This window comes from Colias philodice, chromosome 12, assembly GCF_061535455.1.
Source record: "Colias philodice isolate Cphi_HAF_F1 chromosome 12, ilColPhil1 Martin Lab GWU primary, whole genome shotgun sequence".
In the NCBI taxonomy this organism is placed as follows: Eukaryota; Metazoa; Arthropoda; class Insecta; order Lepidoptera; family Pieridae; genus Colias; species Colias philodice.
Genome location: NC_143097.1, coordinates 7,140,760 through 7,158,669, shown reverse-complemented (window position 1 = coordinate 7,158,669; position 17,910 = coordinate 7,140,760). Strand labels below are relative to the sequence as shown.

Genomic DNA, 17,910 nt, shown 5'->3' with positions numbered 1-17,910 from the left:
CAACAACCTGCGCTCTTTTGCTTATCTTTCATATCAGTTTTACATTGAAAGAAATGGCCTATTTATTTTATTATTAGGAAAGTCATGAGAAAGTACAAAATTTGTTCACACTGGATTATCTCTTTTCCAGATTCGATTGAAGCGGCCGTACCCGGCTAGTATGGAGGACTGCAAGAAACGTGTACACGGCACTAAAGTTTCAAAAATAGCAAATATATTCCAAGGAATGCCGTCAAGAGACGACGAAGATATGCGTGGAAGTGATGTGTCGGTTGTTAGAACTGAAAGTCATTTGGCTAGGTTCAACAACGCCCGAGCGTTGTTTGAAAAATTAGGAGAAGAAAATCGTGGTTTTCGTATTGAGAAGTCCCCGTCGGCAGCTGCGAGTTTTGCTGGAACGCGTGGTGTTTCACCCGGAGTACCTTCTCGGTCGAGATCTAGTTCCGCAGGTTCTGTAAGTCCCCCTAGGTGTAGTGTTACACCGACTGCAGTATATCCTCCTGCAGTTAATGGAGATAAGCTGTCCAATGGTGCTTCACAACCGCCTCCTAAGCCTGTTAAACCTAGTGTACTTCCAAAACCAGAAAAACCTGATAGACGATTTAACAAGGAACTCATTGAAAAGCAAAGGAATTGGACGTCTCATTTTAATAAATCCAGACCTCGAAATGAAAATGAACAAAAAGTAGAAAATAAATATATAGCACAGGAAAGAAAGTCGCCAGAAGCTACGGATAGATATGTTGTACCATCTCGTGTGTACTCTCCACCCCTCTCGCCGGGCGCTGGAGACACGCACTTGGAACGTCCTTCAACTCTGCCTTCTGCTTTAGTCAATCGAAGTGTACATGCTGCGAAATCACCTAGTCCTGTAAAAAATATCGCACCTGTATTACCTTCCCCTAGATCCAATAATGGTATATCTCCCACCGTCAGGTCTGAAACTTCGCCTATCGTTAAAGGTGAAATTTATTCAACAGTGATTCAAAAAACGGAAACAAGGACTTCTGTATCGCCTGATGTTCAAGATGTGCTTGATAAAGAAATTAAACCATTACCTCGCACTGATATGTATTCACACTCGCCAAAAATTGTGGAACGTGTATCTACAATTACCACGTCAACTACTATAGTGGGTGAAGGAAGTGTTTCTCCTGTCAAATTTCACAAAATCTTACCATCTCCACCTGTACGAATGCCAAGGTCTCCACCACCACCAATACCCGAAGACAAAAGCTTACATACCGACAGCATATCTCCTGTCACTTCCTTAACTGAAGAGTCTTCACCTCCTTTGGAGACAGACGCCGATAACAATGACATTAAACCAATCTTATATGATAGACCACCGAGGTCTCCGATACCGTCTCCTCAAGAAGTGTTAGAGGAAAACGTACCTGCACCTTCTGTGCCACAGCGCCCGGATGTGTGTGATGTTGTTCCAAGATCTCCGACTGAATTTGAAGAGGAAAAGTATGAACGGAACAATTATAGCGCGGATTGGGAGGAAAAGGATAAACGTCGATCCTCAACACCGGAGTCACCGGTGAACATCATTGATGAGGTCCATCGGTCACCGCTAACGTCACCTTTAGCATCTCCAGTGCACAGTCTGCCGCGTTCCACCTCTCCAACACCAGTTTCACCATCACAATGTAAGTATTTATTATTTTAGATGTTTTCCTAAAAATAAAGATATATTTATCTCGTTATCGATAAGCTATCATAACATTTTTTTGTTTAACTACGCTAGTAAAGTACTCGTAAATGTATTAAAATAAAATTACTTATATAGATAATAACGTCATTCAAATGTTTTAATCGGTTTATCAGTGGCGCCGCCACCTTTTTATTAACATTAATAAACTCATCTCTCTCATATTGAGTGTATAAACTTCGCTCGCATTAAATAAACAAATTGAAATTGGAAAATAAACGGATAAAAATCTTAAATCATATGAAGAAGTGTATCAAACACTTGCAAATTAGCGTCAGAGGTTGGAATAAGTGGGTGTGGATTGACGTTAGTTTGGCGGTCTCGTGCTCAGCGGGTTCAATGTAATATTGAGGAAGTCAAGGTATTTGAGTTGCGAGACTTGCGAGTCGATCCCGATTTAGATGCTCCGGCGCCGCCTCCGCCGCGACGACGCAGTAACTCGACCGACGTCGTCCTGTACGCCCCTACCTATTTACTTTGCATTTAACTGGGACACTTAATATAATCTCAGTTGTTCGCTTGTGTCGTGAAGCTCATTTTATAAGTTAATATACGGTTCTGTTTGTGAAGTACACTTTGAATTCAACTGTGAATAAGTGCATTCATCTCACAAAACGTTAGAGATACATATCTAAAAACAACTGCGGCTAAATTTTCGCAACACATTTACGGGAAACGGACTCGATTCCATCTTTGTAGTTTTTTGTGATTTTCTTTCATTTTTGATAGTTTTTTGCCAAAGATTGTATTTAAAGTGAATGCTCATATTACAAGTAGTTATTAAGTTACAAAATTATCTTACATCAAAATATACATCGTTTCATGTTTATTTTGTTTCAATGGTGTATCAAGCAGTTTGACACAAATGTTTTAGAGATCTCAGATACCCAAACACGTTATTTTAAAAAAATGCTTGAATGACTCTAAAATGCTTCTGAGACAGTTCTGAAAATTGTGTATGTTTTACAAGTGAGTTACAATGATATACAAAAATCAAACCGCGCGCGCAGTATTATATAGAATATTATCGGGCAGTTGATTGAAATTATACAAAATACGGCGTTTCGAGTTAAATGTGCGGGTGAGTGTGCGTAGTGCGGACACACAGGATTCGCGATGGCGTGGGGATGAAGTGAAGCAGGTCTGCCTGCACCGGCCGTGCGATATGCGCCTCTGCGGGTGTTGCATTGGTTTGTTACCTTTGTTCCCTTTAACATACGTATATACATAATATAATCAGAGACGGATGTATAGATATTGAATGCTCTTTCTTCAATGAAAGCAAGTGAGATGTTTAAATGTTTCGCTTTAATCGGTGCGTGACTTTTGATTAACATAATAGATTTGATTCATTAAATGTATTCAGATACATACATACATATTTTACTTTCATGGTTGATAAATAAAATTGGCCTGCGGCGTTGCTTGCTTCAGGAAAATAGGTTGCCTTTATTCTGGGTCATATAAAATAATGGTCAGATCTGATTAGACATTTTCCGGGTAAAACTTACGTTCGTAAAGTATTTTGATAAGTATAATGTATTTTCCCTTAGTATTTTCCAGTTTATTAATGCAGTATAAAAATCTATTTATTTATAAAATAAATAAGTAAATAACAAATAAATAATTAATGATTGTGTTGGTAATGACCTTGATTTATTAGTTCATATGTGCTATAATCATTAATCATAAGTCTGCCTGAATCAGTAATAGCATAAGGACTGAAATAAATATAAGAAAAAAATGTAATGTTTAACAAAAGTTCTTATCTTTCGCACGTCTCGAGTGGTATGATTTCATTATATTATAGTTATTAATTGTTTCTCTTCAAAATCATTGAATTCACTATCAGTATAGCTTTAGGCCCCATATAGCTATTGTGTAGGATGGGAGCTTGTTTTAAGATACATATAATACGAGTTAAAAAGATATTTTTTATGACAGCACCCTATTAGGAAACTTGACCTAATAAAATTTCAGAACGATGACTTATTCACAAAGCCGTGGTATGAATAAGAAAAGAAGTAGCTATTGAGCTCAAGTATGTACTTATACAAAAGAAAAATGAGAAAATGTTTTCATTAGATCATCAGTTGCCGTATTGCTTCAAGTTTGTACAACCGTTTCTTATCTGAGAAACAATAAAGTTTTTCATAGCGGTGCGCTGGCGTAGTAGTTTCTTTCAGCGATAAGTCTAATCTTAGTGTAGCTATGGCAGAAAATTAATAGCAAACAAAGCTCCCATTGAACGTACACTGGTGTTAATTAATACGAAGCTCGCCAGCCGCTCAATGTACTACATTAGCCAATAACGACTAAATGATTGTCATTTTATTTACCTATCGCTTATTAAACTGTGTTACTTTATTAGTTTCATTGGCATTAACGTATCCGTTGCGTTTTTAATATGACGTTGCTATGTAGATTTTTTTTACGGTAAAATTTTTATGAATATTGGAACAAAAATTTTCTTTTGTGAAAATATCTTCATGACCAAATAGTTGAATCAATGGAATATCGAAATAGCATTCTGTGAGATGTATGTTTATTGTACCGGATACTTGCACGCTAATGACCTAATGCGAGTACCTGTGGTCGAACTAGTTTCAAAATTAGAAGTATTAACCTAATTTCTTCTTAACCTAAATACATCGCGTGTTAGCAATAACATCGTTACATTTAAAAATATTATTATAACACTATTATACTCTTTCTTCATTTTATTAAAAAAAAGTGATCTTGTTATTGTGACGACCTCTAAAATGAACCCTGAGAAGTGACGGTCGGTACTGTAGCAAATTTTTAGCGATCGCTTTTTACGTTAAATGAATCGTCGAATAATGAATGAAACACATGTTAACATGATTTGTTTGTATTTATATTATGTAATAGTGCTGATAGAATATTAGCTATCCTACTTTCTTGTTATTTTGCTAGCATTAGTGGCATGTAAGTTACAGGTTCTAAAATTGGCATATTCCAGTAGGCGGCGGTCGCAAATCATCAGAGGCGGATGAGGTCACGGGTCGGACGCGCTCCCGCACGCCCAGCGTGTCGGACGAGGGCGGGTTCAACGAGCCCTCTCCAGAGGTGGTGGCCAGGCTGCGACCCGCTGAGTACAGGGAACCACCGCCGCCTCTCACCCGCGATATACGCGATGCGGAACGCGCGAGATCCGACCCGGATACGCTGTCGGTTTTACAGCAGGTCAGTAGCAATGGAATGTATGTGTGGGTGGTTATTGAATAGGGTGGTGAGAAATATAGTAACTTATGATCGTACGAATGTGTGTATTAAGAAGATTGGCGGAGATCTTTTTGGGTTAGGTACTCTCTTAAATAATTAATTATACTTTATCTAAGTATGTATGTGTATATATTGAATTTAATAATGTACCTAGCTATTGAATATGTAGGGATATTAATTATTATGTTAAAGAGCATTGTGTATGAGGCTTAGTAAGTTCATCATAAGCCGATTAATAGTTTCTTTGCTAGGATTATAAACCACTTTACCCATATTAGAACTATACATGGTCAACTAAGCTGCAAGGGCTTCGTTTAGTTGCTTATAATAAAACATGATTTTTTAATTATCCCTTACCTATATGCTATGGGTTAAAGAATGTCCTAATATTTGTAAATACATATGTCTATTGTATAGCCCTTAAACTCTGTCTACCTAGTTTCGTGACTTTTCTGACACATAATAACTTTTGTATAGAATGCCCGAAACTATGCTTGTATCTCACCCTACCCTTTATTTCTAGGATTCGGGCGTAGTAGTGAGCGAAGCGAGCCAAGGCTCCATAGAGGTGCTCGACAAATCGACCACCAGCCAATGGAGCGTGTCGGAGGACAACCCGGCGGAGGCGCGCGGCGACGCGGCGGACAGCTACGACGACGCGGACGCCAAGCAGCCGGACAGCATGACGCCGGACGAGGCCGAGATACTCTTGAGCTCCAGGTGCGACTCACATACCGAACATAAATGAGATAAATGAATTAAACTAAATTAATATTTATCATGCTTTTACAGCCGTAATATGCCGGTTTTGCGCAGTTAAGGCGATATGAATGATGTTTATGTGTTACAGTTTTGAACACTGATTAACTCGTTTTTCTTTGTAACCTTCTTTGTTTACAGCAAGAGATAATCAGTACGATTTATTGTTTACATTAATAACTAAGTGTTGCTAATAATTTCGCACGACGGCTGACCGACTCTTAAGCCTTATAATGTTCAATGGTATAATATGTTTAATACATGAGTTAATGATTTTTTGCAATTATGATACACCGCGATTTACTGCTTTATAGTTATGTAATATACTTTTTATTCTATTGTCTTTTAATGTTGCTTCACTGTTTCTATGAGACTTATTATTTACGCTACTTTCTTTCTCGTTCAATACTTTCTTGTGTTGATGTAGCTAGGAAATGTTATTATATTATAATAATATTATTTTTGTTGCACGCTATTTCTTTATTTACAATCTATTATACATGTAAGTATACTATTTGCGAATCATAAGTTCTACTGCCAGCTTCATACATGAATTAAACGTCGTATTTTTATCATTTGCATGCTGCCTGCACAACGCTTCATTCTTGCCCGATCACATTGCAGTATTCTGGAGAAAAAACTTAGGTAAGCTTGGTTAGTTCTCGTCAACTGTTACTTTCATGTATGTGCCATTTTGTAGACGTGTAATTTCTACTTATTCTAATGTTGCTTTGATTGCGGACATTATTTTCTTTGTATGTCTTGCGATTTGTGTTTTTGATTTCGCAACAATGTAATTATTTTCGAATTAAACAGGTATTCGTGATTTGAAAATTATTTACGTGGGTGATGGATAAATTTAAAAAAATGTCAGTAGATAAGAAAAAATTTATTAGCTAAGAATTTTAAATACCGAGTGAAACGTTCATATCGATCAGTATGGGAAAGCTTGAAAGTATAATATATATCGAAGATCTATTATTATTCGATTTACGTGATAAGAATTCGTACATTTAAGACATCTATAGAAATATAATGTTATGTAAATCATAAAATTTCAGATTTTCCTGCATTGGACGATTAAAATTTTGCACACTGTATAGTATATACGTATAGAATGATTTTAACAAATACTGATATTCAGTATATCTTTAATATTTTATCACGATATAGGCAAGAAGCTCTGCTGTCGGACGAGCAGGCGCAAGAGATAGTGGCGATGCTGTCGCCGCACGCGTTGCCGCACGACAACGGCGTCTCGCTCAACGACAGCTACCAGTCTGTGCTCTCGTACGAGAGGTGATTGTGCATTCATATTAACTATTTTATAGTATGCTTGAAATGTAAAATACCTAGTAATAATAGCTTTTTTCCTTGATTGTATTTTATGTGACACAAGCGTGTAAAACGCAAAATCATTGATAATATTCCTTACTGAACTTATAAACATATCTCAAACTTTGTTTTTGTGTTATACTTTTTCATACATTAGTTTAAAATATTATGAGCTTTATTGTTAAAGGTCGTAAATAACAGATATGATCACAGATATCATAGTCAAAATGTTACAAAGTTTATACGCGTATATTAACATATACCATATCTGTAAGTTTTCAATTCAATAAAACCAATTGTCATGTCCTATCCGACGATAATATAAAATTATTTATCACTAGCTTTCCGCCCGCGGCTTCGCCCGCATTTTCAAAGATAAACCCGCATAGTTCCCGTTCCCGTGGGATTTCCGGGATAAAACCTATCCTATGTGTTAATCCAAGTTACCCTCTATATGTGTGCTAAAATTCATTGTAATCGGTTCAGTAGTCTTTACGTGAAAGAGTAACAAACATCCATACATCCATACTTACAAACTTTCGCCTTTATAATAGTATTAAGATTTATCATTGTCCCACCAGCATGCAGTCAGTGGACGAGAGCTACGAGTTCGTCTCGCTGGAGGCGGACACGGGCGCGGGCGGGGACCGAGCGCGTGACGTCACACGCGAGCCCCCCCCCGCGCCCGAACCGGAGGGCGTGTTCGAGTCCTACCCGCCGAGAGCGTTACGGGAACTCGCGGAGGAGAACGGCATACATTACTTTGAAGATGGACACTTTTATACGGAAGTGAGTGGGTGTAAATATATTATATGGTTATGGTCGCTCGTGAGAAAGGGCATATAGTGCAGTCTGTTGTTGTTTTTGTTGTTGTAGAATGGGAATAAAATATTTGTAGTAAAATGAGCTTTTAAGTAATGAGCACCAATATTAAAACATATGGATTAGATAAATTAATGTTAGCAGTTATGTTAAACCCTTATTAAAGAGGTAAGTGCACTTTAAGTGTAGTGAGTATATAGAGTCAATTTTAATTGAAATAATGTTAAATTGCAGGTTGCCGGTCTTCCTCCTATAGAAGAGGATGATGATGACGATTATTACCCACCAGTATTTGTTAAGAAAAGTAGTAAAGTTAAATTCAGGTATGTCACTTAATATTTGCCAATTTAACATACTGATATGCTTTTTTTCAATCATTTTGTGATAGTTTGCATACATGAACGAATTAGTTTTTACCATTTTCCAAATCGAACACATTTTTTGCACGATGATAATATTAATAATTTCGAAAAAAAAGAGACAATTGAGAAAAAATCTTTATCAACTCTACATTTGTACTAGAATGCGATTTCACTTAGGCATTTTCTTACTTTATATTTCCAGTACGGATCCAATGCGCGTGTTCTCAACCCACTCTGTGCGCGAGTACGACCGCCGCAACGAGGACGTGGACCCGGTGGCCGCGTCCGCTGAGTACGAGCTGGAGAAGAGAGTGGAGAAGATGCACGTGTTCCCCGTCGACCTGGTCAAGGGCGCTGACGGGCTCGGACTGTCCATTATCGGTGTGTTTTGATAACTTTATTGCTGTAACTAGATTTCCGCCCGCGGCTTCGCCCGCGTTTTCAAAGGAAAACCCGCATATTTCCCGTTCCAGTGGGATTTCCGGGATAAAACCTATACTATGTGTTAATCCAAGTTACCCTCTATATGTGTGCTAAATTTCATTGTAATCGGTTCAGTAGTTTTTACGTGAAAGAGTAACAAACATCCATACATCCATACTTACAAACTTTCGCCTTTATAATAGTAATAGGATTTGCAACGTTGCGATCTTCGAATACAACTGTAAAGTATAGGGTTTATACCCAATAATCAGTTCAATTGTTTCTTGAAGCCTTGAAAAAATCAAACTTCTAAGCCACTACAGCCGTTTATGCTGTAAATTGTCCACATTCGCCAAGGAATCAAAACCTACGAAGCAACGTCTTCTAGCACAGATAAAAGAAAAATTGAGTAAAGTATAAATTTAAAGTTACAATAATATTAAAAAAAACAGGTTTGTGCGGAACACGCAGTATGGAGTCCGACTCGCACTTGGCCAGTTTTATTAAAAAGATAATCTGTCACAGGTATGGGTGTTGGCGCCGACGCGGGCTTAGAGAAACTGGGCATATTTGTGAAGACGATCACTGAGAGCGGAGCCGCCGCGCGGGACGGACGTATACAAGTTAACGATCAGATCATTGAGGTCGATGGGAAGAGTTTGGTAAGTTTATTCATAGAATTCTTTTAAAATGGTTGAGTATAAATTTTGAAAGACTAATTTTATACGATTTATACACTACAAGTCAGCACAATAAAGCATGGTTACGTTAATATTGGATTAAAATATATACAGTAGAAACTTGATAGTAACTACTAAAACTTATAATAAAATGTATGTTATAATTAAAACGTTTATAATTTTAAGAACAAATTACTTTTTTTCATAGGTCGGTGTTACACAAGCTTATGCGGCATCCGTACTAAGAAACACGTCCGGTCCGGTTAAATTTCTCATCGGTAGAGAGAAAGATCCTGAGAATAGCGAAGTGGCGCATCTTATACGACAGTCGTTGGCCGCTGATAAAGAAAGAGAAGAAAGGTAAACAAATTGCACCACTAAAAAATATATTGAACAATGTTTTATTTTTGATCTCAGAAATTGTAAATTGTGTACTGTCAGGACTTATAATTATTAATTATTTTTACGAGACAAATAAGAATTAGTATAATCTTAAAATCCTTTCAATAAGTATAAAGGATAACACAAGCGTATTATTGAAATGAAACTTCTTTAGTTATGCGCGTTAAGAGTTAAATTTCAAGGTCGCGTAATACCGTCAATCTTGGCAAAGAAGTTTCACTTCTGCTCACGTGTGCTCAGCATATAACAAGATATTAAGAACCCGGCGGAGGCCACTCGCAACTGCAATTCGAAGCGTAGTCAAAATACGCTCGAATATTGTTATCTCTGTTGCACAATTCCCGCCGGCCCCACGCTTGATGCGACAGCACGACGACCGATGAAAATTTGTGATTAATTTGAATGTGTGCCGTAATACCAAAAATGATGAATGAAAACTCGATGCTTTTCCAATTTTTTTTGCATATTGTGTAACTTAACAATATAAGCCATGTTTCGAATTACATTATATTAAGAATATTGCCGTTTTAATACAGAATTGATGAGTAGAAAACATATCATTTATACTTTAAAAATGTGAGAAATACAAATTGTTTACAATTCGTTGTATTTAAGTATTTTGCAATAAAAATCATTTGGGAACCTAGATAAATACTGTCTTATTCCGAATAACAGCACAATAAAGTGGAAATATGCTCAAACTGAAAATGATTTTGGTATTATGTTTGTATGGAAAAATTGTCGTCCGCCGGCCCCTTAATAAAAAATAAATAATTATAGGGCATCTCGAGAACGTCAGCGGCGACAACAAGTGGAGGAAGAGGATTCGCAGCAGGCGGCCGCTGAGACAGCTGCAGCGGCTGTGCGACATCCGGACATCTTGCAGCTAAAGGCGCTAGTCAATGAGGTTAGTGTTTTAGTGACGTCGTAGTGCATTTTTCTTGGTAATATAAGGTGTTTTTTATTTGTAATTTGTGATTAATAAATTAAAAATTACTGGACCAACTTTGAGAATAATTATATGCATAACGTAACATAGTAAACTCTATTATTCCTCTGGAGGATTGTATTTCGACTATTTTACACATTCTTGTTTTCTAAATTATTTGATATTGCATAAAAAAATAAAGAAATTTCTAACCGTCTAGGTTATCAACTATAAGTGAACCTAACCTAACCGAACCTAACTGAACTGAAAGGAGATATTTATATTTAAAACTTCGTTCCCCTTTTTCCAATATTACTTAACGATAAATGTATTCAATAGCTGGTGGGCATGGAAGCGGGTGGTGGTAGCGGCGCAGAGATAACAACGCGCATGCGCGAGTGGTGGGCGCAGCGAGCCCCGCCCGATGATGCGCTGAGAGACTCGTTAGCGCGCGCCACGCACGCGGCCCGCCGCGCTACGGACAAGTATGAAAAGGTGATGACCACATGTTGATGTTTAATTTTTTTAATAATATCAAAATATGCAAAGAGATTTTAGAATGACTATATTTAAAAAAAAAGACGGGTTGCACTCCGAAAATGCCGGCAGAAGTGAAAACTTGATTATTAACGTTCAGCATGTTTGATATTTTGGAATGGTATCCGTCTTACGCATGGCATATAAGGGCTAAAAAAAAATACATTCGTCTTACGCTTTTTCGATCAGGCCACGTGTCCTGACGCGAGTTTAAGATTTTATACCCAACGCCGCTAAAGAAGTTTTCACTTCAAAAACACATTTATGAATTATGGTATAGTGCCCGGCAAACTTCTTGGTCAAAAAGTAGCGTGGTGGGAAATTTTAGTACATTTTTATATGCGCAAGCTTCTCCCACCACGCTACTTTTTGGCCAAGAAGTTTGCCGGGCGCTAAATTTTGCTATAATGCTGATTCCAATATATTATTATTTATTACATATAGGAATAAAATATTTAATAATATTAAAAGAAGGAATAGCTTATCATCTTTGTAAAAACGAATGCTACTTATTATAATTATCAACTCTGAAAATGTTATTTTCATTGTATATAAATTTTCTCGATGTTTTATAAAATACCGATTTATAACCTTGTTTGCATTCAAAAGATACCGATATCTCATCTTAAATATGTAAATTTAATATTAATAAGATTTCCAAGTTTATGCAATAACCATGGACGTATAAAAAAAGACGGACGCCGTTTTACGAACAAACAACGTGAAGCTACCGTAGTAAGCTAGCGATCGTGTAAAGACAATGAACACGCACACACTCTCACCATAGTAAGCTAGTCGGCCGCCATTACGTCGTGAACTACCGACTGATTAACTGCGTCACTGTTTCACAAAAAATATTTAAAACTAGCGACCCGCCCCGGCTTCGCACGGGTGCAATGCTGATTCTAAATACACTACAGAAAAATTGTGAACGTTGTATATAAAAACATAGCGGCCCGCTCCGGCTTCGCACGGGTATAAAATACATAGCCGGGCGGCCGGCCGGTACCGCCGCAAACGCTACGTCCCGCAATTTTTAAATCTGTAATATCTTCGAAAATATTCACTTAAATCATACGGTGTAAAGGGCCATATAGATCTATATTAAATGAACAATGTATTCAAGATATTTAATTGGTTAAGGATTAATGCTGTATTGGTTAAAATCGCTTCGAAAATTAGCCATTATTTGTCGTAAAAAGTAAATGACAAAAAAAAGTTATTGTGGGTTATCCATAAGAGATAGACATATACCATCGCGGACTTTTCTGTAGACCTTTTCAATGTGTATAATACTTACTACATTATTTTGATAAAACTCGTAGGGTTCAGCCTGCGTTTGCAATGTAAGCGGAAAAAATGTAATTTTTTACGACATCACATTAGAAACCTCAAAAATAACAGTACTTCTCCACTATTTAATGGATGATATTATACATATAAACCTTCCTCTTGAATCACTCAATCTATTAAAAAAACTGCATCAAAATCCGTTGCGTAGTTTCAAAGATTTAAGCGTACAAAGGGACATAGGGACATAGGGACAGGGAAAGCGACTTTGTTTTATACTATGTAGTGATGCCGTCTTGCGTGGTTAAATGGTGTCGCAACAGTACAATTTTAAATATCAAAACACAAGGGATTACATTCCACAGGGAAGCAAGTTATTTCTTTTATGTTTTAATGACAAAATTATTACGGCAAAATTTATAGAAAAAAATACAGCCGCCATTGTCATCAGGACAGCTGTTGCCATAGTGTTTCCATGGCAACATGGTACACACACATGGATGTGTCACCGCCATTACTAGGCTTCACTCAATGTTTAGGTGATATACCGTCCGTCTTTTTTTATACGTCCATGGCAATAACTTGTAACACGTGTACACGTGTACAGGCCCGTCGTGCGCTCCGAGAATGGCGTCGCACGCGGTCCATGGTGCGCGCGCGCGAGGAGTGGTGGAGCAACACCCTGCGTGACGCGCACCGCGAGTACGCCGCCGCGCTATCGGCGCTGCACGAGCGTGTCGCGCGCCTTGAGGTGCTGCTGCTGGTTGGTATACACGGGGGAGGGGTTTTAGTCTAGTCGGTTTGTCAAATAGAAGGCTGTAATGTGAAACAGAGCGCTAACCTGACGCCGCGCTATGACCACGCGATGTATGTACTAAGCCTTAACATGCACACTTAGTACGCATGACAAACTACCATATAAGTGCATTAAACGGAGTACCATGATGAGAAAATTAAAATTTCGCAATATGCTTTTTGTATACAGGTGGAATTTTGTAATATGAAGCAAAAGTACTCTTAATACTGTAGTTAGAAAATTTTACTCAACGAAATCATTACTTTATTTTTAAAAAAATGGGAACTGCTTGAAATTTTTTCTAAAATATCGCCATACCCAGATAACAAACACACTAAAATCTGTTAAAATTGCACATTATTCATCGTAATAACCTTAATTTCTGTGAACAGGAGACGCAAAAGAAGGCTGGTCTCCCAGTGATGTTGCCGCACGAGCCCTCTGCACGACGAGAAACACCGCCATTACCTAGGAAACCGGATCCAGATCCACTGCTTATAAATGGTGATTAATTTTATTAAAATAATACAATAACCTTACATACGTTTCAACATTACATGTACATAATATTAAACAATACAATAGAATTGATTGGGCTCTCTGTGTTCTCTGTTTCATCTAAAAAAAAATAATATTTTTCACAGATCCATGGAGTTCAGACAGCGATCTATCTGATTTATCACCTATAGAGGATGAGTACGCGAAAGTGGATAAATCAGAGAAAAGGCAGCGAGAGCCTCCCGATCTCGGCGATGTGACTGTAACTACAGCGAGCGAGGTGAAGCCCGTGAACGTGCCTGTGACGTCAGCGCCGGTGACGTCACCGCCCGTCGCACACCCGCCCGTGCCTGTGACGTCACACGCGCCTGTGACAAGCACACCGAACAATGCTGCACTAACGGATACAATGTAAGTTATACCATGTCTGGTGCACTACATACAAATGCCATCCGTCTACCAATAGATGCCGCTAAGTGTATCATTTTAACCAGCAAAAAATAAAATTAGATTTAATTGCAATTTCATTGCTCTTTATAATTTTTTACATACTTTTGTAAATGGAACCTACCTATTTAATTTAATTTTCACTCGATTTTAACTAATTTTACAGAAAAGTTTATATTCAAAACAACGCCATCTCATGAAACTACTATAAACAAGTTATTCTCCTCCGATTTGGCGATGCTAAACGAATACTAGATGGCACTACAGACGTTTTTACGTTACTTTTCACATTTTTAACACAGACTAATAATAATATCACAGACCACAGACTAATAATAATATACTACGTTTTTAATACATAACCTCATTGCCTTTGCAGTACCTATAAAAAATATTGTAAATGGGTTAAAGCCGTTATTAATTATTACTAACTGCGTTCCTGTAGCGGCTTATATTTGGTAGGTACCTAGTGTATTGATCGTTTTCATACGAAAAATGAATTGTCGGAAAACTTGCGAGATTGTGTGAATATTTGATTGCAAGATCTCATTACAAAATAATATACATAATACAACCTATACTTAAACCGTAGTAAGTATATATTATTTCTAGTCACATTTAATTATAAGTATATAAATTATAAATAAATATTAAAGGACAATATTACACAAATCGACCTAGTCCCACAGTAATCTCAATTAAGGCTTATGTTGTGGGTACTAGACGACGATAAATATAATTTAATATTTTATAAATACATATATAGATAACACCCAGACCCAAAAACAAATAATCAAGTTCATCACACAAATATTTGCCCTGACCGGGGATCGAACCCGGGACCGTCAGCTCAGTAGGCAGTTACTTTACCTCTGCGCCAACCGCGTCGTTAAGAATATCAAGAATTCATAATGAAAACATCATAATGATAATAAATCGAAACTAAAGTTAAATACCTACCTACGTCATCTTGTTTTATTTTCTAAATAATCCTATCAGATTACCTTTATAATTTATATGAAGTATGAACCAAAAAGTTTTGAGATTTAAACCGTAGAAAAGGTTTTGAATGATCCTTTGCGTTTTTTTTCTTTATGCGCCTAAAATGAAATATTTCGACATCGATTCCCATAAGAATGAAGTATTTTCCCGTTATAAAAAGTAGCCTATGTTCATCAGGTAGGTATAATTTTTGCTTCGAATGGTGAAATAATTTTTCAAATCAATCCAGTAGTTTCGGATCCTATCCAATACAAACAAACAAACAATCAAATCATTTCTGTTTTGTAGATAAATACGAAAATTACTCCGTCATAGTAGGACAAAATAGAAAATAGTGGGACCACAAGAAAATAGGTATTCCCGCACGCGTCTGAACCGATTTTGACGGAAATTTCGATATACATACACGGTACATACCTACGTTGAAAAAGGACATCTCAATTTTGTTGCATAAATAGGATTCAAGGTGTAGGAACAGGGATTGAATAAGGCACACGGTTGAAGCCGTAGAATGAAAGTTGGTAATTTATAAGATTAATTTATTGTAAAATAAACTACTTCATTTTACTTAAACATATTCTATTTATCATTCATTGACTTATCATAAACTTTTGAGTCTAGTTAGGTACTAGTACCTATTATGTGAAAATTTTGAAAAAAATGTTTTCTTTAGGAAATTATTAGCATTAATTACCTTGTCTTGTCATTAATTTATTTACCTACTTGGTAATAATCGGTCGAACACTTGTTTAAAGTTTATTTTCCTTGTCTTTTCCAGGTAATCTAAATTATTTAATTTTTGCAGTAGGTAATTAATTCATTTCGGCTTAAACAGACAAGGGTCAAGGCCATTAGGTGAAGCGAGATTGCCAAATATGGGTGATCTGTAGATTGCCGTCCTGCTGTCGAGCGTTCGCGGTACGGACGCCGCGCTGTTGCCGCACTGTGCATTTTGTATGAAAACAAACGACCGGCCGTGCGCCGTACGACAAACGCACAGCTTCGGCACTGTAGCGACTAGCGGTCCGATACGAAACGCATAAATTGAAAGAGCCATAAGTGTTGGAACAACATTCCACCACCATTTAACCAGTTTGACAAATATTAATAATTTTCGTTTCCAATACCGGAGACATATTTTAAAATCCTGTTCTAACCCTGCATTTGTATCGAATTACAGTTTACACATAAACTTTAATTAAATATTTATTTTATTTACTGGTTATAACCTCCTGAGACCCAGGACCCCAAAAGTTATAGGATTTTCGTGATTTTTGGAATAGTGGTTGACATTGATGTAGAGACTACGGGAAAAATATTTAAAAAAATCCCCTCCTCCCGCAAACCCCAGAATAGGGGGTATCACAGGTGATACTATGGGATCATAATAGTATTAAAAGGCATTAAAATTTATTGAATGTCTTTTTAATCAACCTTAAACATTAATCAACGAACCTTAAAAATTAATCATGTTTGGTATGAAATTCAAGAAAACAATTGCGGTTTACATTGAAACATAAGAAAATGTTACAAGTAGAACATTTTACGAATGTTAATTGGCTGCATTTATCGAGTCTACATTTAGACCGATTGTTTTGATTGCCCTTCACGCATATTGGTAAGTGTTGAGCTTCTTTTAATCTTTTAGCTTCATGGGGAAGAGGCTGCACAAGCCTACGCTTCCGGTTTGAAGGTAGTGCTACAATATCCTCTTCCGGCTCTGAGCATACTCCAGGACTACTGGTACCACTTCGAGGGCTATTACGGGAGATGCGTCGCAGCGAAGGACTTGGACATGACTCTGGAGCGGGAGTTTGACTTCCGTAGATTAAATGGTTGGCTAGGTCCATTTTGAACTCTAAATACTGCTTAATTCGTTTCCGTGGCAATCCAAACTTGGTCGCATCTTCTCGGTATTGAATCCATGCAGCAGCAGCGGAAAAGTCAAAGAAATGATAAATGGCTCGTACAGTCCATTTACCAGTTCTGCCTCGCATGGGGTATTTGTATTGGGGTATGATCCCATCTCAAAGGACGGTTTCTTGACCTTCTCGTAGCATTAGCACGTGCAATTGAAAAAAGCGGCTCATCGTCAGAAGAATCCCAATCACTTTCGTCTAAAGGCCGAGGTACTACTTCCTCGGAGATATCTTCTTGCTCTAAATTTAGATCTTCCTCGTCTTCTTCATCTATATCTTCACACTCTGATTCATCTAAATTCATTAAATTCTGAATAATTTCACCATCCCGCAACCCTGAAAATGATACGATTTTTAGACGCGAGTGCCCAAAGTATCACCTATGATACCGAAAGAAATGTGCCAAAATAATGTATTTAATTGCATAATCTATACAGTATAACTTCGTGAACGTTTAGTGTAATGACGATTCTAAATAGTTACAACAAAAAACACACGCAAAAACAATATAAAATAATACTTACTTCTGCTCAAATTCGCCATTTCGGTTTTTCTGCGTACTATTATTATTACGTACCTATTCTAGTATTCTCCTCAAGTAATGAACTCATACACAAACAGTAATAAAGTGGATTAAATAATAAGACAATATTATGCCGTGACTCGTTATCAGTGTTAATAACTTTTTATATCAAAAAACAAACATTGTTTCACATGTGAGATACAAAGATATTTAAACATCGTTAA

At 37.2% G+C, this 17,910-nt stretch overlaps 1 protein-coding gene across 8 annotated transcripts in view; it reads left to right on the top strand.

Annotated features, from left to right (window-relative positions):
- Positions 1 to 17,910, top strand: part of Spn (protein phosphatase 1 regulatory subunit spinophilin) — a 53,588-nt gene that overhangs the window by 24,695 nt on the left and 10,983 nt on the right. For 4 of the 8 annotated variants that reach the window (XM_089701674.1, XM_089701673.1, XM_089701667.1 and 1 more), the window contains exons 3-17: positions 131 to 1,655; positions 4,701 to 4,924; positions 5,487 to 5,683; positions 6,347 to 6,367; positions 6,896 to 7,021; positions 7,639 to 7,846; positions 8,114 to 8,202; positions 8,444 to 8,622; positions 9,190 to 9,326; positions 9,553 to 9,704; positions 10,527 to 10,653; positions 11,014 to 11,169; positions 13,109 to 13,264; positions 13,690 to 13,801; positions 13,942 to 14,206. In XM_089701674.1, coding sequence (XP_089557800.1) covers positions 161 to 1,655; positions 4,701 to 4,924; positions 5,487 to 5,683; positions 6,347 to 6,367; positions 6,896 to 7,021; positions 7,639 to 7,846; positions 8,114 to 8,202; positions 8,444 to 8,622; positions 9,190 to 9,326; positions 9,553 to 9,704; positions 10,527 to 10,653; positions 11,014 to 11,169; positions 13,109 to 13,264; positions 13,690 to 13,801; positions 13,942 to 14,206 — 3,644 coding nt within the window. In that variant the 5' untranslated portion in view covers positions 131 to 160. Of the gene's footprint in view, positions 1 to 130; positions 1,656 to 2,594; positions 2,908 to 4,700; positions 4,925 to 5,486; positions 5,684 to 6,346; positions 6,368 to 6,895; positions 7,022 to 7,638; positions 7,847 to 8,113; positions 8,203 to 8,443; positions 8,623 to 9,189; positions 9,327 to 9,552; positions 9,705 to 10,526; positions 10,654 to 11,013; positions 11,170 to 13,108; positions 13,265 to 13,689; positions 13,802 to 13,941; positions 14,207 to 17,910 lie in introns of those variants that run through there. The other 4 variants (XM_089701669.1, XM_089701671.1, XM_089701675.1 and 1 more) reach the window with 4 other exon arrangements.